Raw genomic sequence first — 23,810 nt, forward strand, 5'->3', positions numbered from 1 at the left:
GGATGCCTGAGATGGTGGCAGCCACATAAGCAGGCTGCTGAGCAGCCAGAGAGTGACCTGGCAGCCTGAGCTGCTGTAAATCCCACCACAGTGTTCGAGCTCCAGAAAGGAGCCAGAAAAAAAACGGAAATGACTTCTGACAATTTCCCCATCTAGAGGGGCTGAAACATCTCACGGGTTACCGGCAGGGGGAAAGGTTAAACTCTCTGGGAGCTCTCCTGTACCAGGCTTAACTCCCTCGAAGCTTTGCTCACGGCACTGCACAGGCCCGATTAACTGCAGAGCGAAGGGCAACCAAAGCTGAAAAGAACGGCATGGAATAGAGGGGCATGTTGTATTGCCACAGAGTTACCGAATCCACATCCCAACCTTGTCCTCACAAGGAACACGCACTGCTCAATCTCTTACAAATTACAACTGGGGTGATTTATTAATCTTGTTAAGAACTCTGATACAAAGCACAGTAAAAGGCCACAGACCAGTAAATAAAGTGTGGCTTCTGGCCACTTTATAAATGCTGCTACAGTGCTACCAGTAAAACAGACTCACTCTCTCACCAGTTCAAAAAAGTAGTTCAACTGGCAAATAAAAGTTCCATTCACTTTTCAGTTTAGAAAGTTTAATAAAGCTTTAAGTGTTTGCTGGTTTAAATGCTACCAATTTCCAAACTGGATTCACAATTCAGTTAAGTGAGATCTAAAGAAAGTTATTAGGTTTGGAAGGCAAGACTCTGTTCCTAAGCCAGAGGAAACACTTCTGACTATAAGATTGCAAGAGTAGCAGACTGTATTATAGGCCTCAAGTCACTTAAATTTATACAGGTTATTAGCATTATCTGTAAATATACAATATAAACAATTGTACATACATGGCATATAACTTTGTTCTCAAAACAGTAGACAACTCTTTAGCTTAAGACATCTTTGCCTACCAAAACAAAAAGGCACATCTGAACAAGATGCATGCTAAGTACTAGGGATCCTTTCCAATATCTGACACAGGTAGTCCTTCTTTACACTTTGTCAAAGTAATCAAAACAAATCAAATATTTTGGTATCTTCTTTTAGATTTCAGCCTTCTTCTTCAGCAGCAAATCAATGGCAATTAAGACATGGCATTAAAATATTTGAGAACAGTAGCTGTCACTCACAAACCTCCAAGCTTACACAAAATTAGAAGGCAGGTGGCCAGAGGTTTAAAATCAGTAACACTGTACATCATCCTCATGTTGTGTAATTATCCCATTGTTCTTTTAGAAAAAGGCCACTAGTGCTCCAATTTGAAAAAAATTCCACAGACGCACCTTTTTGGCTCAGTGCAAAAAAATGATGTCAGTTTAAATTCGTTTAGTGTAGTTTACAGTGCAAAAGAGATATTTTGTATACTGGCATAACTGTCGGCACTGAGGATGTGAAACAAGGCAATGCTACTGATCACCTGAGGGTAATGCTGTCGGAACAGACACAGACTAGAGTGCGTGTAGTCTTATTTTTCCAATTTAAACTTTTTTTTTTGATCAGCAGCACTTTAAGAGCGTAATTTGTGAAAGTACTAAAATACACTGCCTTTTCTGAATAAATAAAAAAAGGAACTTTACAAATACTATTCCAGTGTCAATGACTAATATGGCTAAGGTCATTGAGGAGTTTCTGCATTTTCTAGCAAAGACAGTCTGTGCAAAGGAGGGTGGGAGAGCTCCCTTTTGTAAGTCTTTGGTGGCAGTTTTGGTAACTGAGGGCTAGAATTCTGCCTGGGCGGCACCGGGGGCGCAGGCGGGTGCACCAGGTTGTTGTGGCTCGCGCTGAGCACGCAGCAGCGCCGCAGCACCCTCGGGGAGGGCGTGCTGGGAGGAGTGCTGGGAGAGCTGGGGCCTGTGCTAGCCTCCCTGAACCAGTCGGCATCTCGGTGCAAGCGTCCCGTTGGCGGCGGCTGCAGGCTTAGCGGACAGTTTATGAAGTGTTCTGGAGGCCGAAGCGGCACCGGCGGCGGAGTGTCGGGAAGAGGGTCTCGGGGGGGCGGCGGCGGCGGGCTGTGCAGTGGCTGCTCGAGGGGGTTAGTGTAAGCAGGAGCACGCGGCTGTATCTTTGGAGGCGGCGGCTGCCGGGGTGGGATCGCCGGAGGATCGTCATCCAATTTTAAACTTCCCTAAAACACGCACAGAAAACACACATTATAGGAAACGCAAACAATTTTCAGATACAGAGTGTATCTTCTGACAGATGTGGAATGAAGAGTACCCAGTACCGACTGGTGGTTGGTCTGCAGGGGAGATGTCGCTGTACACGGGGTGACTACAGCAGACCCGCACAGAAGTCTCAGTACACTCCCTCCAGTAAGGCTTTGTTGTGAGGGGGAGCTAGGGCAGGACGGAAGGAGCAGCCCTCTACGCAACCCGTTTTCCTGGCGCATAAGAAGGACTGTCCCCGGGTGGAGCAAAGGTCTGTCTAGCTCCCTATCCTGTCTCTGACAGTGACGGAAATCAACTATCATGGGAAGAGCAGAGGAACAGTGCAAGTGTGTAGTGATATTCCCCACCAAGTATCTCCTAATACACTTCCCTTGACATCTGCTCTTGGTGCTGCCAGAGACGTGATACTGGCACAGCCGTACCTTTGATCTGAACCGTTACGACTATTATGTCCCTAAGGCAGCTAGCAAAGTTTGGACGCTCGGTATCTGAAACTTAAGAAAGAAAATTGGTGCACTGCATTTCAGAGGTACCACATGCTAACACGGTCCCGTTTGGCTAGATGTTAGCTGATTTATTATCAAAATTATTCAACATAGGATAAAACTACCTTAGCATTAGAAGCATCCTGATCCATCTTTTTTCGAGGAGGAAGTGGAGGAGGGTTTTGAGGCTCATCACTTAGTTTAGGAAAGCTCCCCCATGAGCTGAAAAAAGACTCTGGAGAGAGAACAGATATTTTACTGCCCATGTAATCTCTGAAAAACATTTCCAAGAATACTGAACCAGAATAGAAGCAACTCAAATAAGCAGATCTTCATACTCAACAGCAACATTAACCATTCACTTCAGCTGCATGAAATTCTCTTCCATTCATTTCTATAACCAGACATACTCCGCACAAAGCAGTCTCCCACTTCCAGCATCAGAGAAATGCATCAACAGGAAACGTTAAAGAACAGAAAAACAAATAAAATAAAAATGAACCCCTCATAAGAAAAATAAACCTAGGGAGTACTAAAGTAGCTTTATTTGAAGATCCTAATGCTCACAGCATTTTATGATGCTTCTAGACCTTCTTCCTTTTTAAGGAGGAAAAAAAATGCTTCAAGTTAAAAAAACAAAACAATCCCTGACTGATGTTTGTGACTTTTATCAAAGTTTTGCTGCTTCTATTAGAAGTGCACAGTGCAGATCGACAGCAATGTATTAGGCACCTGTGCTCTCCAATTTGAAATTTTAATTCAGTTATGAAAAAAGTATACATGGCTGTGCAGTAAGAGAGTAAAAAGAGAAGCTGAAGATAGATAAGAATACAGGGTTTCCCTCACAACTGTGGTACAGAAAGTACCTCTTTCTTCCCCAGTAACAGAACAATTATTTTCACTAAAAAAGTTTGGTAAGGCTAAATTATCAGGTTGCTTTATTTGTACCATTAGCCAAACAAAATAATCATCAGGGTAGGACATTCAAAATAGAAGCAAAATCATGTTACAGCCTTGGGAACAGATCAGACAGTTTTTAGACTTGATAGACTACTTTACTGGACACTATCGAAAACCTGTACAAAAATCCACTTAGAATTTTATTTAATGAACTCAGCCCACATTTTCAAAGGCAGTTTAATTACTATTTAGTTCTCCTGAAACCAGAAAAAGCAGAGTTAAGTGAAACATTAATGGAGTTATAGTACTTACTCGACTGTGGCAAACTTACAGGAGCAAAGATGCTATTGTTACCTGTTAAATAAAAAATGGATTAAAGACTTGCCAGACAAAAGAGCTGCAACTGCACCAGCACATATAAAGTATGTTTGTGAATGACTTCAGAAGAGCCACACATCCTCTATGTTCAAGTACTGCTAATATGAATTAAATTTTCCTATGTAAAATATTCTTGAACATTTAAAGTTATGTTGGGAATTAATTTTAATGTTATCATTATACTGTGTTCTGACACTACCACGTTGTCTTTCACTTCCTCTACAGCCCAAATGTCCTCCCCACTTGCCATATAAAACTTGTTTGCCATTGCACCCCTCTGCCACATGTGCAGCCCCCTCAAAGCAGGGCCAGACTCTCCCAAGCTGCCGCCACGACTAAGGAGCTGCTCACAGCCACAAGCAGAGCTTGGGAGCGTATTGCTGCATCTGCATTAGAGAGAGAGTTTTTGATCAAGACTGTTTTGGAGCAAATCTCCTGACCATCCCCCACCTCCTACACTTTAGTTCACACCTCCAAACATACAAACTGGATTCCCTTCAAAGGAAATTAAACCAGAATCACTAGAGTGTGCTCGGTCCGCAGGACCGCGCTAGAGCTACAAGACGCCTGACAGACGCATGGGCGTGGATGCCAGGTTCTCAGCACTGCTTCTTTCTGAAGATGTACCCTTCTTGCTAGTGTAGCATAGCCACTGCATAACAGCACCGTGGGGGGAATTCTCCCATCATACGCTGCCTCAGCACCTTAAGGCAAAAGGAGTGGAAATTCTCTATCTTGTTCTTTAACTACTTACAGCAGGGGTTTCCAAACTGCGCAACATGTAACACTGACACACGCGGTTCATAGTCCATGATTAAACTTTTAAGGCTGGCATATAGACCAATATATCTGGGGAGTCTGATGTACAGTAACAACAAATATTAAAGCTTACTGCATATTTACCGAAAGAACTGTTGAGATCAATGTCTAAAAACACGCTGAACTCTGAAGAAGCAGACACTGGTGGAGTAGATGGCGTATTTGGAGAAGTTGGTGCTGAAACCGTTGATTCATGCTCTGTCTCAGTAATTCTACTGAAACTTATCTTACTTGGCTCCTTTTCAAGTGGCAATGGGTGACATCTCAAAGTGCCAGAGGTGGAGCCATGCCTACCAGTATTGGGCCTTATCCCAGGAGATTTTAAGGGGTACGTTGTTTTTCTAGGCTGGAAAAAGTAAAGCTGGTTAGTACGGTTCACATTTCGGAGAAAAAAATTGCCAAGTCCCTAGAATGTATTTTTAAAAGACACTTATCAAATACACATTAAACTGTACTACAGCCTTTTTACTATTGACTTGAGGTATAGTCTGCTGTTGCTTATACAGCAAGAGTTTACTGAAATATTACGGATGTTTCTCCTGCTTAATAAATCATTTTTCTGTAGCTATGAAGAATGAATAGTCAGATTTCAGATGCATGTTGATCACGACAAAATACAGGGAACAGCAAGTCACGATCTAAGGAGAGAGTTGTTTCAAGTGCCCCAACAGACCTGCAAAATAGCTTCAAGCAACAGCAGCACAAGACATGCCGTGTGCTTACACCACAGATGATCTCCAGGCCCCTACATGCACCTGAGACCAAGGACACACTCAGGTGCACCTTATATACGTACTATGGGTTAGTCAGTATGAAATTCTTGCACGCAGTAACCGGTGTGAATGAAACAAGCCTAATTAGACCTAGGAGTAACACAGCCCTGATCAAAGATGACTCTCTGAGGATGAATCATGTTCCCATCCTATGGTGGTGGTGTGCGTGACTCCACCACGTTGCATTACCCGGAACAAGACTTACCTGAAATTCCCATCAGAACGGCTAGTTGGGAAAACCTGAACTGTAAAGAATCCATGCTCAGATAACTGAGACTGGCAGCATGGATATCTATTTCTAGAAAAATACTTCTCTAACAGAAGAGTGCTAAAATGATTTATAGTCCTCTGAAAAATTAGAGAACTCTCCAATTACTCAGAAGTACAATTACAGTGATATAAAATCAAGTGTTCTGGGGAGCTATATTTCAGCTTAAAAATAATTCTGGTCTTCAATGGCTAATTTTTAAAAAACATAATTGCTACTCATTTAAATTGAACTCTATTTTGCGCTGCAAGATTTTCCCTTGTCAATTCTGTGGTATACTTCAACTTTTGCAACATTGCAAAACTTCAGACAAGGGCAAAATGTAAATTAGTTTACTTAAAGAAAACGCAATACACTATTATATATACAAATCTTCTTTTCAAAACATTTTATTTCCTTTTCATAAAAATTTTTGATATTGTGAAACGATGTTATCACATATTCTATCAAATGACTATATGGTAAGAAACCAAATTTAAACTTCAGATTTTGGGAAAAAATTTTGTTCTAAAATAAGCCAAAGGTAGTATTTTTTTAGTAGCTAAACACACCTGAAATAAAAATATTTTTAAATAAAGTTCTGCTGGAAAATCGTCTCAAGATACTGAGTTAACCATTCTTTTTCATAGTGGCTATTGGATTTTAGAGACTTAATTTACAAGAAAAGACTTACAAATCTAGGAGGTTGCTTGCAGTTTCGAGGTTCAATTTCCAACGACTTGTTGAACAAATAATCTGTAAACTCTTTTTCTGGTATCTTCCCCATAGGATTGAGATTTTCAAAGAATTTCTAAAATGAGAGAAGCATCAATAATTTTTTAAAATAAGAATACATATAGTATTTTAATGACATGCTTATAATTTACGGAATAAAAATATAGCTATTTCTGAAACTTTTTCTTCCAGAAAAAATACAGGAAAACACTGCCTGAAATATAAACAAAACAATCCAATACAAGAAATGATCTAATTCAGGGTAAGTTTCCTGGTCTGAAAGAAAGACTTCAGCTAACCAGCCACGTAAAACAAGGCTTTCTGTAAAATGCTTGCCCATATTCACAACTATTCAATCATGTACAGCACAGCAGTGTTAAAGACCCAACAAGAGCGCACCACAGACCCTCCTTGCCTTAAGAAGATGGCAGTACAGGTCTGGGAAGGAGCAGAACACAGCCTGTAGTGCAATGAAAGCAAACGTTACGCTAGTGCAAGTTTTAGGGGTACTTTGGATATGATCAGCTAACTAGAAAGAGCAGGAAGAGAGGATGCCGCAGGACAAGGACAGGAAGGTCAGAGGCAGAGATGGAGGGTGAAGCTAAGGCCCAAGGCCTGGAGGGGAGGCACGGCGAGGACAGGTGTGGCCCCAGGAGCATGGCACAGTACAAAGTTTCCTGAATGCCCGACAGTCGCCATGTCAGCTCTTTCTGCTACTGCGGCAGCTGGAGTCTCTGGATGGTAAGTGACAACATTTTCTATTTGTTCTTCTTCCAGTGTGAATACTGCCCATCCCTTGAACTTCCTGCATTTCCATTCTTAGGACTACTGTAAATCTTCTAACCCCTTCCAAGATAGCCACAGCAATTAAAAAGACAATGCAAATAACATTTTACACAACAGTATTATTGCCCGCTTACTTCTTTATGCAACCAGTTTTTTTGTGGCTTCCTGCTTGCTGCTGTTCTCTGGCTGAGATTTAGAGAGCTATCCACAATGACCTGAACGCATTCAGGATGTATGGCTGGGTACTTAAAGCTATTCTTTTCAATTACTGTTACCTCCACATATAAATACCTACCTTTACCTGGCTCCTTGTTTCATCATCTTCCTTTAAATACCTTTAAATTATCTGGGATTCTCTAGTCTTTGTCTTAGCTAAGTATCCATTCAAGCACCCTTTCTCATTTCTAAAGATAATGCTCACTGACACTGGTGCATCCCCAGGTTGGCTTAACTTCAGCCACGCTGAATGACTGTTCCTATTTGCACTGAACTACATACACATCCTCTGACTGTTAGCGGTCAGGAGATGTATGTCAGAAATGTCATTACAGAAGGTCTGAAGGACTAAATGCACTGGACACACACACAGAGCCTTTTAGGTTAGAGGCGACTGATTTTTCTTCAAAATTTACACTGATTTGCCAGTGTACCTCATTCACTCTGTTCTATTGCTGAAAAATCTCCCAACTACCAGGCTGCAGAACAGCGAGGGGATGAACAAGACCAAGAGCATGGAATCCAAGCAAGCAAATTCCCAGTTCAGGCTACTCCGCTGTCGAGACACTCCTATTGTCTGCTGCCTCCACTCAGTCACTGCTCCCCCTCTTCCAGCGGTCACTGATCTCATAAGATTAGGTCTAGTACTAGAAGAACATTCGACAATTTTGTGTAGTATGCATTCTTTTCCCTCTCCTATCCCTGAAACAGATATTCAATCGTTGATTACCCGAATTTCTGGCTCGATCCGTAAACAGTAAGGCTGGTTTTGATACTGCTGAATTTCTCCTGTAATTTCGGCTACTTTTCTCCTCTTACTGAAGTTAATTAATTCTTTCCCTTGTCTTTTAAGGAAGTCAGGATTCCCTTCTTCTGTCTTCAAAATATTTGTTAGATATATTCCTGACAAAAAAAGAAGTGGATTTTAAAGTTCATATTTCATTCCAAGCCCTGATTTCATGCTTTCTAGTGAATGATAACAATTCTGAGCATAAGCAGACCATGTCCTTTAATGCTCCAACAGTTTACTAGCTGGCAAGAACAAATGAGGCCTGCAGTTTCATAGGAACAGTATATTATTGAAATAAGATGTTTCATCTCCTTGATGTGAAATCCAGAGCTTAATAAAACAGCTTCAAGACACTGCCATAATCCATTCACCAATTTGGAGGCAGTGTTAAACAAAGTAAGGTAATATTAATACCAGCATAAATAATACCAATAATCTGTATAATAAATTCAAACACAACTTCTGCATCAGACTCAACTTAAGAAAGGCAACACACAAGAGTATACCCAATTCTGGTGTTCCTTACCAAAGAAAGGCACACAGGGTGGATTGATTGACTTGAGCTTAGCTAGGTATTTTTTAAAGTGATCTTGACTTAGTTCTACTGCTTCATCCAAAACTCTTTTTTTTCTTTCTTGTAGTGCCTAAGTTATTGAAGAGAAAAAAATAGCAATGGTAATCTTCTGAACAGCATGGTTAGCTAAAACAAGATACCTCCATAACTCTCTTATCCACAAATTTAGGAACTGAAATTCAGACGTTGAAAGAACCTCTTTTGTAAATGGTTTCCTCTCAAGTACAGCATCATACAAGAAATCAGTCAGGTGAATCATGAGGCTACTGTAAACAAACTCTTATTTAGTCTATCAACTTACAGACATAATTCTATTCTTTTAATTTAATAAAAAATAAGCATTTAATTTTGAATTTAACTTAAAGGACCTGTGTGGCCTTTCAAAGACATACAAAACTCAAAACCTTCCTGCAAGCTTCCTTTTCCTTTTTAGCCAAGGAAGGCACTGCTGCCAAACCCTGGGCATTTCATTTCCTTAGCAAGTGAAAAATGGAGTCAGTGCCTGTGTAGTAAACTCTCTTCCTGCTGTTCATCTGAACTGTTCAGTCACCATTTGTTTCAGCCTCTGAGAATCTAAATCGTCTGAAACGCTCTTAACTGCACTCGTGATCAAAGGAAATCTGAGTTTTAGCTACACCTTCTCCCTGCCCTGCTATCCCCACGTTTCTTGCTTAGGTAGGAAGTGCTGCCGCTGAAGTGTTCCAGTCCCATGTTCTCAGCCCTGGGATCCTCCTCATTCCTACCCACTGAGGCAACAGGTTCATTTCAGAGAGGTTAATTAACAACAATCAGTTGGGATGAATACAAATGAGAAAACACATGCTAAAAAGCTCCACTTCCCATTACAAACCTTTTGAAACGCCCAGCCCATTTTATGTGTTTTCTCATAAATAACTTTAAACATTTCATACTTATCTTTCAAAAAAGCAAGTGCGATATGCATTTCATTTAACAAGATGCGATGCACGGGTGTGAGGCATTTCTGGGTTCTGATTAGGTTCTTTCAAGAATGATGCCCAAGACTTACCTCAAACGTGTGATCTAGTCTGTACACTGATACAGAGTTCATCGCACTGACTATCTCCAAAACACCATTGAAATTATTCAGATCTTGAAAAACCTGCAGGATTTCTATAATCCTGCTGAGCACAGCCACTCGCTCTTCAAAGTTCTCTGTTTCCACAATGCACCTAATCAAAAGATGTAATTTGAGAAACACTGATAAGTAAAATCTGACGTTTTGCTCGCTACTTCTTGTCTGCTGCATAATCATCTCAAGATTCAAGGCACCAGAATTCAAGTAGCAGAAAAACATTTCTCTCTGAATTTCAACAGGAGTTAATGCCACTACACTAATATCACCTGTACTTACTTTTCAAACCAAAGAGTAAGATTTGTAGTATGACGAATCATTTTCAACAGATTTGGGGAGTTAATTTCCTTATCTTCTTTAGTCCACACGCTACCAACAAGTTCAGAAGGCTGTACTGCCCTGTTAATGACAAAGCAAGATGCACAAGAATGTTTGATACAAATAATAAACATACATTCCAGGTTTGTATCAAAAGATTATTTCTTCCCTTTACCATGACTTGATGATATTTCATAAATATGACCCAATATAATCTACTGCAAAACAGCCACTTAAAATGCCTTTTAGACTGGTACTTAACTGGAAGTGGCGTTTTTGAATAAGTATTTTCAGATAAGAAAATCACAAAGCAGCAAGTTCAATCTCCTGAAAATAGAAGAAAAAACTCTTAAAGAAAATTAACATATTTTTGAAATAGGAAGTTGAGGCACCTCAAGCAGCCTGCTGGAAAGGTGGCCTATTTCGACAGCAAACTTGCTGTCACGGAGGCATGAAAGGATGCTTCGTCTAGGAGTTTTGCAAGACCTTAAACAATTTCTACCCAGCAAAATGAAGAAGCAACCATACCCTATGCTCTCACACCAAGGCTAGCTCAATTTAAATTATCACAGATAACAACAGAGCTAGGAAACAGGAGAGGACTTGCAGTACCAGAACAGAAGAACTCTTCAGAACTAGATCAGAGTTCCCTGAAACGCCAGTGCTATAGTTGCTGGCATCTCCAAACTCCTTGCGCTGCATCTCCACAGCTAGCGCTAGCTACGCTAATCACCAAAAAGCGGGATGGACACGTTACTGCATGTAACAGCTGGGTCTTTGCTAGGCAGCTATAAAAAAATGGGGTGAACCTATAATGTGCTATCTTTTTATGATGCAACAAACATTTCCTACTGATACAACACTAAGTTTGCTTTTAATGAGCGGGCAATACAAGTTACTATTATCTATATATTCTAGTGTCCTAATTTCCTGCCCTTATTTAGTAATGTTGGCAGAAGCCTGATATGGAGATGGAAAAAAAAATGGTTTTTGCCTTGCATAATTTGGTATCAAACAGATGGCAAGAAAATCTCCTTCCTCTCCTTTCTGAGAGTCAAGGGGACATACTTCCAACTGATTACATGAATTAGGAATTTTTTTTCTTGCTCAAAGAGTCTAAAAAAGGATGCGTGTTAGTTCAATACCTACCTATAAAGGTCAGACTCGAGAAGCGTCAGCTGCCGAGCAATTTCTATTGGATGAAGCGTCATGAGGTCCAGTGTCTCGCTGTGCCCAACGCGCCAAATGTGCCACTCGATTGGGGGAGGGGGACTCTCAAAGGTAATGTTATGACTAATCCCGTTTGCTTGAGCTTTCTTTCTCTTGATGATTTTAGCAATTGATTCCACCCACTTCTTCATGGATTTTCCTGTAAAAGAGAAAACAAACAAAAATTGTAAGATCACCTTATCTGATTTCTGACAACTAACTTAATAAAATCAGATGAGCCTTTTTTCAAAATTCTGAATCCTGAAGTCCATTTATATTTTATAGAATGAACACTGGAAAAAAAACCTGTATATGCATCCATAATACTGCATTTCTGTATGCCAATTAACTAGGTTTGCAGTTGTGTGAACACATTTCTGGGTGCCCAGTTGTGTTTAACAGCACCTACAGACAATTTTAGGGGGAGAAAAGTGACCCTGGATACATTGTATTTTACTTTTTCCCTCAGCTGCAACCATTTCCAGTAGTTTGGAGTTGAAAAAAAAAGAGTAAATGACAAGTTTTGAGTGAAAACTTTGCAACATGCTGTACTAGCACATGGCAGAGCAAAAAGATTAGAGAAATACATATTTACAGCACCACTTCAACATTCACAGTGCACAACGCAGCGGACAAGATGGGAAGGAGTACCTTTGGCAATTCAAGGCAAACACCTTTTAAGAGACTAACCAAAACTGAATTGTTCCTCTCTGGTCAGCAGTATTTCACATGGAGACCTCCGTAAAAGATAAACTACTGTTCTCTGTCTCAGAACTGCACTGCTGAATGGAGAGTCTGGCAATCTGAAAAGGGATGTCTAGCGTTGCCAGGATAATGAGGAAAATTGAGCTACCAACAAAGCTGCCCTCCACAGGGGCTGCCAGAAACATCTGCTAGTTCATTAGGGTCCGCTCCGGGGGAAGCGATACCAAATGGGTCAAGTCTCCTCGCGTAGAAGCGCAATAATTTTCAGCTAGAACTTCCAGTAAATGGGAAAGAGGCGAGATGGAAAAATTAGTCTCAGTAACCAACAGAAGAAATTCTCTTGGAATCCAGAGGAGGGAGGAGGAAGATGACATCCGCAGTCCTAACAAGGCTATGGCAGTCTCAGGCAAGGATGAACATTTCTGCCCGGAACTAAATACGTTTAAGTCTGCTACTGCAGGCCAAAGCTTGCTCACGTAAATGGGACTCTCATAAGCAGCTCAATTAAATTATTCATTAAAATTACTCATATGTGTAAAGATATTCTCATGCCTAATATCTGTCAGGATTAGACCAGCAGGTTGTGTCAAAATATGGAAGAACAATATAGAGGACTACCAATTACCATACCTCTTACACTTGAAATAAATGTCTCCAATCTCTCTAGCAACTCCAGATCTCTTTCAAAATCGTAAAAATGGTGTTCTACCCAGTGACGAAAAACATTTAATATTCTGAGAAAGGAGAGAAAAGATAAAACATTATATTTTGTTTTTAAGAACCTCCAAGCTCATCCCACGTAAACACTGAATGAAGCACAACTGTACAAAAGCCGAGTTATGGATTCGTGTAATTGAAGACTATCAAAATACCAAGGGGCAGAACTAAGACCAAGCACATGCCAATTACCACAGAAGTCCCCAAGGGTTCAGAAGCTAATTTTCCAATCTTCGTATATATATTTAGTTTATTTTTCTTACTTTAAATAAAGAGTACTAGTGTTGAGTTGGCTTCAGAAGAGGAAAAAAACCCCATAAAAACAGATAGAATGGGTATTTCTAATGTGATTAGAAATTAATGTAAGTTTCTAGTAAAATTTTTAACTAAAAACCTAATTAAGATCTACCATTTCAGCTTAGAAGTTGTCGAAAGCATATTGCCCTTCTTTTACATCTTTTTATTTATACAAATGGCAGTACAAGATCCAGTGCTTCCTTTACAGATACTACTATAAACTTTCTCATTATCTTTTTCTATACTTTCTTACACAGCCCACTAATAAATTAGCCTCTAAAACTAAACTACAACTGCCCTTGCGCTTTCAACTCTTAAGATGCAGTAAAAATACAAAACCAGTTTTGCCTCTTCTTTGGGTAAACAAGTTGAGCTCATACCTCAAACCTTTGCTTACTGGGGTGCACCATACCGTCCTACCTGAACCGTGAGCTAAAGTCTCCCACAACTGATTTTCCCCGGGCCACTCCAAAAGCAGGGATAAGGACAAGCTTAACGAGAGTTTGCAGTCCCAGATTCACACAAGGAGACGGTTGCAGCGAGTTTTGGCCACTCCTGCCCTATTGCCTCTGCAGAAGTGGCTCCGTTAAAGAATAAAGTTTATCCCATGAAAAAATGGCTACGCAGACCATTCAGGCTGGAAATTAATGACAGCTTCCAAGCATCAAAGGAGGGATGTTTTGGAACAAGCTCCCAGTCACAGTAATCCAGACGCTTATCTAATCAGTCTGTGCCTTTGAGATGTCATGGTAGGAATACTGAAAAAGCAAGAAAGACTGCCTGGTTTGGCTGACCGCATTTCTCGCTTAACACCTCCTCCTCATGCCCTCGCGTATATTTGATCTAGTCCAAAACGTTACCATTTCCGTGTCTGTGCACTGCACAGCCTGTCTACAGTGCTTTCTGTAAGGCGTGGAATAAGCACTGGAGAGGAAGGAAGGTGCACCTACGCGTTCCCCACCTTCTTCCCAAATCGCAGCTCTCTCAGAAGCAGAGATCAATGCTATTAACAACGATAGCATTCGCAAAGTGACTTTACCAACCAGGAGCTCTAATGCAGACGCTTCTTTTGAAGTGGGATACAGTTGAGTGTTTCAAGATACTAGAAACACGTAATGCCTCCTAAATTCAAAGAGTAGCTATAAATCACAAAAGGGTGTGTGTTAGGTAGCAACTTTAAACATCTCCCATCAAGCAGGCACCCGTAAGGGTACTCAGCTCACCAACCACAGCGTCAGTTAGACAGCCAAAGAGTAGCTATCAAATGAGAGGTGTCTTAATCTCTCAAACCAAAAACAACTCCCCAAATCCTGGAAACTTTGGAATGGGCACAGGATTCAAACAGCTCAAACATAACATATGAAGGCTAAAGTGCTAAACTGATTTTGGAAATCAGTAGCAGAAACACAGCTAACTGCTGCCTCAGGCTTTGCTACAGGTTACAACCCCCTGTAACGGATTCTGTCCTGCTCAGCTGCGGCAGTCGGTAACGCTGCAGGGAGATATACTTGTACCAGGCAGAGGGCCACTGTGAGGAGGCCCCCAAGCAACTCCAAACCTGGCTAGTAGAGGAGCTTATAAAAAATAACAACAAAAGCAATACAACAATATATATATGCAGTGCTCTCGAGCCAGTTACGTCACGAAAGCCCATTCTGTGCGAGTTTGTACGAATGGGCTCTGCAGACGCCTGCGCGTGTGGCTGGAGAAGGAGTTACCAGAAAATAGCAGGCTGAAGCCAGGGAAAGTACGTGCTGAGAGGCAGTGTGTGAAAGTCTCCCCAGAACTGATAAGCCTGGAGACTAGGGGTCCTCTCAAATCGACAGGAACTGATAATGCAGAACACCAAGAGCCGGCTGAATCTGCACAAGGCCAAGAGCACACACTGGTATCAAACTTACACTACAGTTGTGTAACTCAGACTTCATCTGCGAAGGGGATGGTGCTATCTGCTGACAACTACAGGATTATATATATACACAGGATTACACATAGGATAAATTACAGGATTAAATACATATACATTTATATTTTTATATGTTTATATATAGTTACATATTTGCACACACACACACCCCTGATGGAAAAAGGACCCCTAAGGGACTTTCTGAATGTCTGTCTAGAAGGCACTGGTATGTCAGTATAACTTTCCTCTTCTGAGCAAACTGCTGTTGCTCCAAACAGGTAACTATGATTACGTGTGGTGAGGGAATAACTGAAGGTACTGTATGTACAATGGCAGTTATCTGCCATTATATTATTATGAGCATCAAGCTATTATTAACAGCCTTATCAATAAAAGTTGTTCTAATAAATGTTTGGCTGTGATCTGCGTCTCTTCCTGACTCAATCCCCTGTCAGGGCAATTCACAACAATTAGCTTCATTCAGGCTAGAGACGCTTAATTGTTCTCCAAGTTAGCTTGGTCAGCAAGACCTTGAAGATTCACTGCAGCCTGTCCAATGCGCGGCCTAGACAAGAGTCTCCCTGTCTGTGTGCAAATACATCAACAGTAAAATACCAGCAGGACTGAAAAAATGGGAACAGAGAAACCATCTTCTTAGGGCCTATTAACAAGGAATCCATTCAAAACGCAGTCAGAAATAGTTTCAGTTGAACATCTCTCTCCCACACCCACTGTACACAGCAGCCATACAGCGTTCTTGGTGGTGGTGGTGATCACAGCCGCAAGCAGCAGAGAACCAAAGTACAGTTGCAACAACAACAGAAATCAGCGTGACTAATCAGAACATGGTTTGGGATATTAGCCTGGCTGCAAACGACGGTAAGTCCCTACTTGACAGGACAGCAGTCTCCAAAAGAGATTACTGTCTCCAGGAATGGAACATAATCACTGGACTAAAATCTGGCTCTAACAGAACAAATTTTAAAGCAGATAAACCTGAGTTGTACTGGCTGGACATATTCCTTGCGAAATCGCTTAAGGTCCGCACTGATAGGCTGCTCCCCTTTCTCAATTGCCAGCCTGTCTGCTTCAGTAGGCTCAGGCTCTGGGATTTCAAACCTATGAATAAAAGCACCAAAAAAACTGATGGTAATTAAGATAGAACACAAACCCTTTATGTACGACATGGAGAGCAATTACATTTAAAAAAATTCAGTGCAGTGAAACCAAAGCACTCATCTAATATCCAGTCTGCCTGGAATGCCCTTCCTCCCCTGGCTATGCAGTATTAACACACCCAGCTCTCACCCAGATAATTTGCTTTTTCTCTGGTCATCACAAGATGTCTAGACTAGGATATAAGATTCTCAGCTACCTGCCAGCTTGATTAAGTGAAGATTAGAAGAAAGCCCAAGAGCTGCTTTATCACGCTGCATTAAAATGTTGTTTACATTAAGAGTCTGCGCCAATTAGGCAAACTGCTCAGTTCCTATTTGCATCAATAATAAGGCATTCTCAGATATGCTCTCCTGATCCAATTCAAGCAGTTCAAAAGATCACCACCTCTCAGCTGCGGCACACCGAGTGCTCTAGCTGATATTTAATTCAGGTAAATAATTTAACAACTTGGAAAAAAAGAAGCTTGTATTAAAAACTCCTATCGCTATCCCTTTTCAAAACATTACTGTTTCAAGAACTTCGTCATTTTTTGTGTTTGCTAAAATGTGTATCACCTGGCACTGAGAACCTCAGCAGAAAAAGAGCAGGTAAGTGAACACAAAGCCTTGCAGTGTCGTCTTAAAAGCTGACTGCTGCTTACCTTTCAATCAGCAAACTCAGCAGTTCCTGGGGCTTGCAAAAGGAGCGGTACGTGGTAAGCAAAGTACGCACAAAATTAGGATCTGTAAAGATAAGAGTAAGAAAATGACGGAGTGTTTTTTTAATTTAATTTCAAACATCAAAAAAATACATGTATGCTCCTAAGAAAAACAGAAGTTTAAAGTGCTGGAAACATACTAATGTTACTATAATTTAGAAAATACCAGAATTAACACTGCCTGTGAAATTTTCATGTAGTCCTCCAGTGCATTTCACTGGAGAAGTATTTAACTGCACACACTATTTTCTCTCAAAAACTGTGTCTCAGTCTGGGCACACAGAATGGCCTACGCTCGCTGTATGAGCGGCTATGCCGTGTTTTCATAGACATGAAAAACAGGGTCGAGCTAAGCTATCCATTATTTTGGCATCAAAACTGGTTACTCCTCCAGCTGCCACGGCGCCTGCCCGCCGCAGCCGCTGCGCTAGTACGAGGCATGCCTGCCGGCAAGCTACCGCAACTCTCCATCTGGCACGAACCCACCTTCCCCGGCAGCTTACGCTCATGCTTTAGAATTGGAGAGTCGAGGCCCTGACACATTTTCTTTGTCCAGCTCTGCTATATTAGAAGTATGCACCGATTTTGGGTACTTATGATCTTATTTCCCAAAAGCATGGGGTATACTTTATATCACTTCCTTATACATATACATGCTGGAGGAGGAACATGCAGCTTAGTGGCTGCCTGCTAAAAAGCTCTCATCGAATGCACTGATCTGCCCAGCAAAGCAAGGAGAGAATCCAGGCCTCTAATTTAGCACTCAGCTGTTGCAAACCCAAACATTCCCTCTCTTGCCCTACAGTTCCCTGCCTTACTTGAAGCCTACCCGTGCAAAAAATTACAGCCTCCCTAAACGCACAGTCCTGACTCATCTCCAGAGCACAAGCTGCCTCGGACACGGAGTAAGATGGCACGGTGTATAAACACCATTTCATCACGTAATTAGAGACTACAGATGCATCTGCCTTTAAAAAAAAATCCTTATTAAATGTTTAACTTTAATTAAACATAGTTCCACCATTTCCAGTTCTGTTCCCTTAATTTCTTTTAATTCTGCTCTTTAGTACAGAGTTTCTCAGATTGTGAATAAGTGAAAAGCCACTTTACTTTGAGCCAGAAGGGTCACCATTGGCCCCAAGCTTCGCATCGCTGCAGCAGACCCCGTGCAAGGCTCACGGTGGCGGGAAGCTGCTGCCCTGGGGGGCACCAACAGTTCCCAGAGCTGTCCGGGAGCAAACAAAAGCCGCGATGCAGGAAAACCAGCCTGGAGAAGCGCAGGCATCTCCCGCAGCTACAAATACTGGCACGACACCAAGCTAGGCCCCTTTTGGCTCCTGCCCCCTCTGTCTCACTCCCAGATTTCCATGTGCCATCTCAGCCCACACTTGGGGCTTCTCCCTCAAACCTCCCCTCCCCTTCACTCCAGCCTGAGCTTTGCAACGGCTGTATTTATACCAGCAACCCCTAGTCCCGCATCTGCTCGCGAGACTTCGTACGAGAGGCTCTTCGATACCCTGCGGGTGATACTTCCCTATATACGTGCATCTCCAGTGTGGACCTCTCAAGCAAAACATGAAGACTTAAAACTAAACATATATGTTAGCTCAAAAGCGTGGATTCTGCCTTGTTGGGCTTTTTGTTTTCTGTTCTGTGCAGTTAACTTCAACGGGGCGCACTGAGCTCTTCCTAAGCAGCGCACAGAAGATCAAGAAACAGACAACTGCTCAGCGTTTTAGGGGACCCATATACAGGAACGTGCTTGCAAAGCAGAAGTCACTGTACTCTCGTTCTGTGGCAACGCTGCTGAGCTTGCGTCCCTGCGCTGCGCTGGCCTGTTCTGCCTGTGCCACATGCAAACGCATCTACATTCGCTCTTCAGGATTCCTGACGGCATTTTTAAAATTAATCTTCTTCTTCCCACTGAACAGGCAGGTACCATCTCTGCTGTGCAGGCAAGATCTGCAGTTCTTCTGAAATGGGCACGGCTACTCTGCTCTCTAACCTGCGTAGCTTCCTTCACATTATTTTTTAAATTATTTATTTTTGTAAATGGTCTTCTCAAGAAAAGAGAAAATACAAGTAATGCGCTACTAAGAGTGGCTCCTGGGTTAAATTTGAGAGATTATTAACTCTGCATTTGCTGCTTCCCGTGGCATCCCCTTATCAACTGACCAAATTCTGTGACAAGGAGAGCTGTCATTCTGAGGATGAGGAGGAAAGCCGGCTTCAAACAAATCTAAAACTAATGCAAACCAACAATAATCTGAACAGCTCAAAATCATGTTTCGACCAAATCATAAAGCGCCTCCAAGATGTGCTGAAAGTCCCTCCACGTGCTGTTAATTACTGGTGGCAGAGCAAAAGGACTTGTGAGCCTTGGCTCCAAACACCACGCTAGGAACAAGCCCATACAAACCCAAGAGGTAATGCTTTCCCTGCAGATTCCCACAGCTAAAATGGCAAGAACTTGTGCTATAACGACTCCTGAAAAAACACGATCAGAACTAAGACTCAAATATACCAGTTCATTCAGAAAAACGTTGTAAATGTACAAGCCACAGAAAGCCATCACGTTTCAGAGACGGATGGCTTGGGGCTCACAGACAACAAAACTACGGGCTACTTACACACCAATTAGCCACATTGATCTTAAACTTTAATGTGTGGTCAACGGAAAATGCTGCTTTTTTACGGTACGCAGCTCAACACAAACTACTTTCAGTCGTCACAGTAAAGTGCATGACTCAAAAGACTCATCGGAATACCAGCCTTCATTATTACTAGACAAATTTTGCTTTGTAGTAGTTTAAAAGTTGGTGGATTCTAAATCCCAGATGCCATTTTTAATGAAGCAGTCTTACAAAAAACACAACAGAGGCCATCACTATTTGGGAAGTTTTACAAAAACTCCACCAGCATCGCTCTGTTAACTTCACTGCTTTCCCTCTCAGTGCATCCCTTTTACCCCAGACCTAAGAGCTACCAAACACTTTCACCAATGCTAGTATTTCATGTCACTATTTCAGTTCTAATTTTTGTGGCTCTAGGATATTACTACATAGAAGAGTCTGAAGAATTCTCATTGGGATTCGCACCCTTTTCAACTGAGGGACTTCTGAGAGCAGTAGGCTGAAGCATAATGAAGACAACCTCCATCCCCTCTCCCCCTTCACACATTCACACAACCTGAAAGAGCACTGTTGCTGTAGCCATTGTGGTTTCCAAGTACGAAAGAGGACAGGCTTAGCAGAACTCATGGTAAACCCCTGTAAGACCCCTGATACATTTGGGGAAAAAAAAAAACCATGGTCTTGCATACCCCAAGTTTTCTTGTGGCTTTGTCAGTAAAGCCACTTGGTTTAGCAAGAGACAGGTTATCTCTGCAAACCTTGCTTTACACTTCACTATATGCATCAAAAAAGCAAGCAAAAGACAAAAGGATTAATTTCATCACCCATACAAGCCCCATCTTAAAAAACATAAATATATATATATAAATAAAACAAACGTAAAGGATACCTGCATACATATGGTATGTTAACCTTTCAATTAATTTCACAACAGTTCCTCCTTTGATGATAGGAATTCCATTCCGGCTCTGCAAGTTGTCCTCAAAAACAATGTTATCCTCGGAGTCTTCCACTACAAAACGATACACGCTTGGGCTGGGCAGCCTCAGTGGCTGCTCATTTTCCTCTTGCAGTAACACCGAATCAAGCATCCTATCCAGCGTACTGCGATACTGGAGGGAAATCAGAGCAGCCATCCAATTGCTCTTCTCTTCAGCAGACTTGGCAGCAAACAGGATACTGTTTTCATCTTTAGAAACGAGTTCAAAAGCATGTTTATATTCAGATGTGTCATCTTTATCAATAATCTGTATTTTCCTCATGGTGATTTTTTCCTTAAGTCTATACTCCGCATTGCTGTAACCGGGAAGCCGCGATTGGCCGTGATTGGTTTTACAACTGATCATTAAACCGTCAAAGAGAAAGATGTGGCGTTCGTGTTTGGCTCCTATTTTCGTCAATGCACCTTCCATTATGAACTCGTTACAGCACTGACCGATATCCTTGCCTTCCCAGCCATCGATATTTTTCTGGATTTCATTCATTTTCTTGATGGCCAAGTGCTTGCTTCTTATTTGCCGGTTATAGAAGCGACAGACTGGCTCCCTTAAATGAATAAAAGAAAAAAGTCATGATGGGTGCATTCCACATTTGCCATCACAAGAGACCAAAAATCAACTAAATTAATTGTTTATATCATTATTGTTTTACCCTAAAAATGCCCTAACCAAGTTTACTGTTCCAAATTAATCACATGTACTGCTTTGACTAAAGGAAGATTAAAATACTGACATTATTCATAGAAGTGGACTGTGGAGGTTTGGGGCTGCTACTCCATTTACAATGAAAACTGGCATAAAGATATGCCTTGAAAAGCTGTCTAACATGAAAAAAAAAATACAATCATTGCCCCACCATTTATCTTCCTCTCTGCCGACTTTGGGATACCAGGGAAGTTTTGTGTATTATTACCCTGGCCGACGTCTTGGTGAGTGTTTGCTATAAATGCGCTCCATGCTGCACTGCAGATTCAGAAGAGCTGTAATGGCTTGTTTTAAGCACTCCCGATCCTCTTCATCTTCACTGCATTCCTGCAATTGCTATGACATAATAGACATTTTTCTTTCAGATTTATCTCATTTATAAAAGTGTAAGACGACTGACAAACATTCTTACGCAGTTTTCCACAGCACCCAGTGAACTCAGTGACTTCAAATCAACAATGCAAGTACTACTAGAAGCACACCCAAAACTACCCGTTCGTGTAACTAAAACAAAGAGATTTGTCAGATATTCAGGACAAGTCAGTAGATTTGCATGGGGGAGAGCAAGAGGGAGTTTAGAAAAGATAGCCCTTTACCCTTTATGTTACCAAGAGATACTGCTAATTGTCAGATATGGCTTTTCCTCTTATCTTTTTACTAACATCCTCCTTCACGACTGATAATAATTTTGTCAAACATTTTGAAGGATTAAACACTCTCACATAACTATCTACATGTAATATTCCTTTAATTAGTCAATTAATCTCAACATTTCAGAGCAAGACTAAAAGACAAAATGATCAAGAATCTCCCTCCTTTATTCCTGCTGTTCTAAATTCAGCTTCAGCAAACTCATCTATTCCAAGAAGAAATGTCAGCTCTGCACTGCAAGTTCTGCCACACTGAATAAAGTCTGAAATTCAAGGTTCGCTACCAATAGCAAACCGTACGCACAGTGAGAATCAGCATGCTTCCTTTTTATAAAGACCAGATTTCTCTTTGCCATCAGGCAGAAACTCCTTGAATTAGGAAAATGAACTGGCTTTCATATCACATACATATATTATAGCAGCACGCTATGAGAAAAGCCTATGCACAGAGTTCCTCTTTTTGGTGCTTTAAGGTGATCACTCCAAAAATAAAGACATAAAGAATAGAGCTTTTTCTTGTTAACCCCTTTCATGTTTCAGATTGTATGAACTTTTTAAAGAAAATCCAGGCAAACAGATTTGCTGAGTAAAATCAAGACAATATGCCATGCAGTGTTGGATAAACACTGTTTTACCTACATACTTTAAGAGAAATCTTACTTACAATCACTCAGCATGGCAGAAGCCTTCTTTTCCTTTCCCCACTATGTTCCCTCAGCAAGGATATGTAGCTTCCTCTAAAAGTAATTGAGAGAACAGGATTTGACCAGATTGGCCCACTCTCTTCATGTATTTTAAAATACTAAAATTTTTATTTTTCACATGCCCAAACAACCTCCATCTGGCATCTTAAGAGAAGTGAAAGTTTCAAGGACAAAAAATTTCAGGGGAGTTTATGAGCTGAGGAACAGTACAGGGAAGGGAAAACGCCTACCGCGATGGAAACCCTTCTTTCCCTTAGTATCAGCCACAGAAAATGCAGCAAACATACAAATGGTTAGAAAAGATGACAACTACACAATCCTGAAGGTGGGAAAAGCTATCGAGTCTGATAAAATATCTTCTCCTTACATTTCCTGGGTAGAATTTCTTGCATACCTGCTCCAAAACGAGAGCTGTGTTTGGCAGGTAACGTGCATTAAATGGTATCTGGCTTGCTTTTTGGTATTAAAAAAAAAAAAATCCATGTTGGTCAGGTCCACTGACCAATCTGATCCACTTCTGCAACTTCAGCACAGATTCCTGAAGATCAGCCAGATCACCCAAAGCCTATCTCATTCTCTGTAATCATTTGACCAATGTCTACTTTTCCAAATGCCTCTTCTTAACAACCATATTTTCTGACTAAAGAGCAGAGAAAATACGTAAATCTTTAGAAATGGGAAAAGGGAGTCCTGCTTTTGCCTGAGAAATGTAAGAATATCAGTGGTGATAAAATGAGAGTAACAATTATTAAATTTATTTTACAAAAAACTGAGAAAAATAGTGAAGAAACACACTGTATTAAAATTCTCAGAACCACTAAAAAATACCAACCATTGTGTGCAAAGAACTTGATACTGCTATTTGGTAGACTCTCAGTACTTTAGAAAGGAAGCTTTTAAACTTATCTGATTTCTTTATTATTGTGTTAAATATCGAGGGACGGAGTAAGAATTATTTTACGCAGCCCTAAATTCCTCTACTGTCAGAACACAGCACACAGCAGCAACATTTTCACAAGGAGCTACACTTTTATAATTCATAAAGACAGGGGTTTCTCTGTTGGTGTCAATGATTAAGTAACAGGGGAAAAGATCAAAAGATAGAATT

The 23,810-nt window shown here is 41.1% G+C and overlaps 1 protein-coding gene across 1 annotated transcript in view; it reads right to left on the reverse strand.

Annotated features, from left to right (window-relative positions):
• Positions 1–404: 404 nt before the first annotated feature.
• The window catches only part of SOS2 (SOS Ras/Rho guanine nucleotide exchange factor 2), a 57,050-nt gene continuing 33,644 nt past the window's right edge, over positions 405–23,810 (reverse strand). Inside the window, exons 9-23 of the mRNA XM_064511807.1 lie at positions 21,557–21,684; positions 20,535–21,190; positions 16,956–17,037; positions 16,133–16,255; positions 12,847–12,950; positions 11,452–11,671; positions 10,264–10,383; positions 9,919–10,081; positions 8,844–8,961; positions 8,258–8,430; positions 6,485–6,601; positions 4,855–5,116; positions 3,886–3,927; positions 2,799–2,908; positions 405–2,145 (exon numbers count right to left, since the gene is read on the reverse strand). Of these exons, the coding sequence (XP_064367877.1) occupies positions 1,636–2,145; positions 2,799–2,908; positions 3,886–3,927; positions 4,855–5,116; positions 6,485–6,601; positions 8,258–8,430; positions 8,844–8,961; positions 9,919–10,081; positions 10,264–10,383; positions 11,452–11,671; positions 12,847–12,950; positions 16,133–16,255; positions 16,956–17,037; positions 20,535–21,190; positions 21,557–21,684 (2,928 nt within the window). The 3' untranslated portion in view covers positions 405–1,635. The remainder of the gene's footprint in view (positions 2,146–2,798; positions 2,909–3,885; positions 3,928–4,854; positions 5,117–6,484; positions 6,602–8,257; positions 8,431–8,843; positions 8,962–9,918; positions 10,082–10,263; positions 10,384–11,451; positions 11,672–12,846; positions 12,951–16,132; positions 16,256–16,955; positions 17,038–20,534; positions 21,191–21,556; positions 21,685–23,810) is intronic.

This window comes from Dromaius novaehollandiae, chromosome 5, assembly GCF_036370855.1.
Source record: "Dromaius novaehollandiae isolate bDroNov1 chromosome 5, bDroNov1.hap1, whole genome shotgun sequence".
NCBI classification, from domain to species: Eukaryota; Metazoa; Chordata; class Aves; order Casuariiformes; family Dromaiidae; genus Dromaius; species Dromaius novaehollandiae.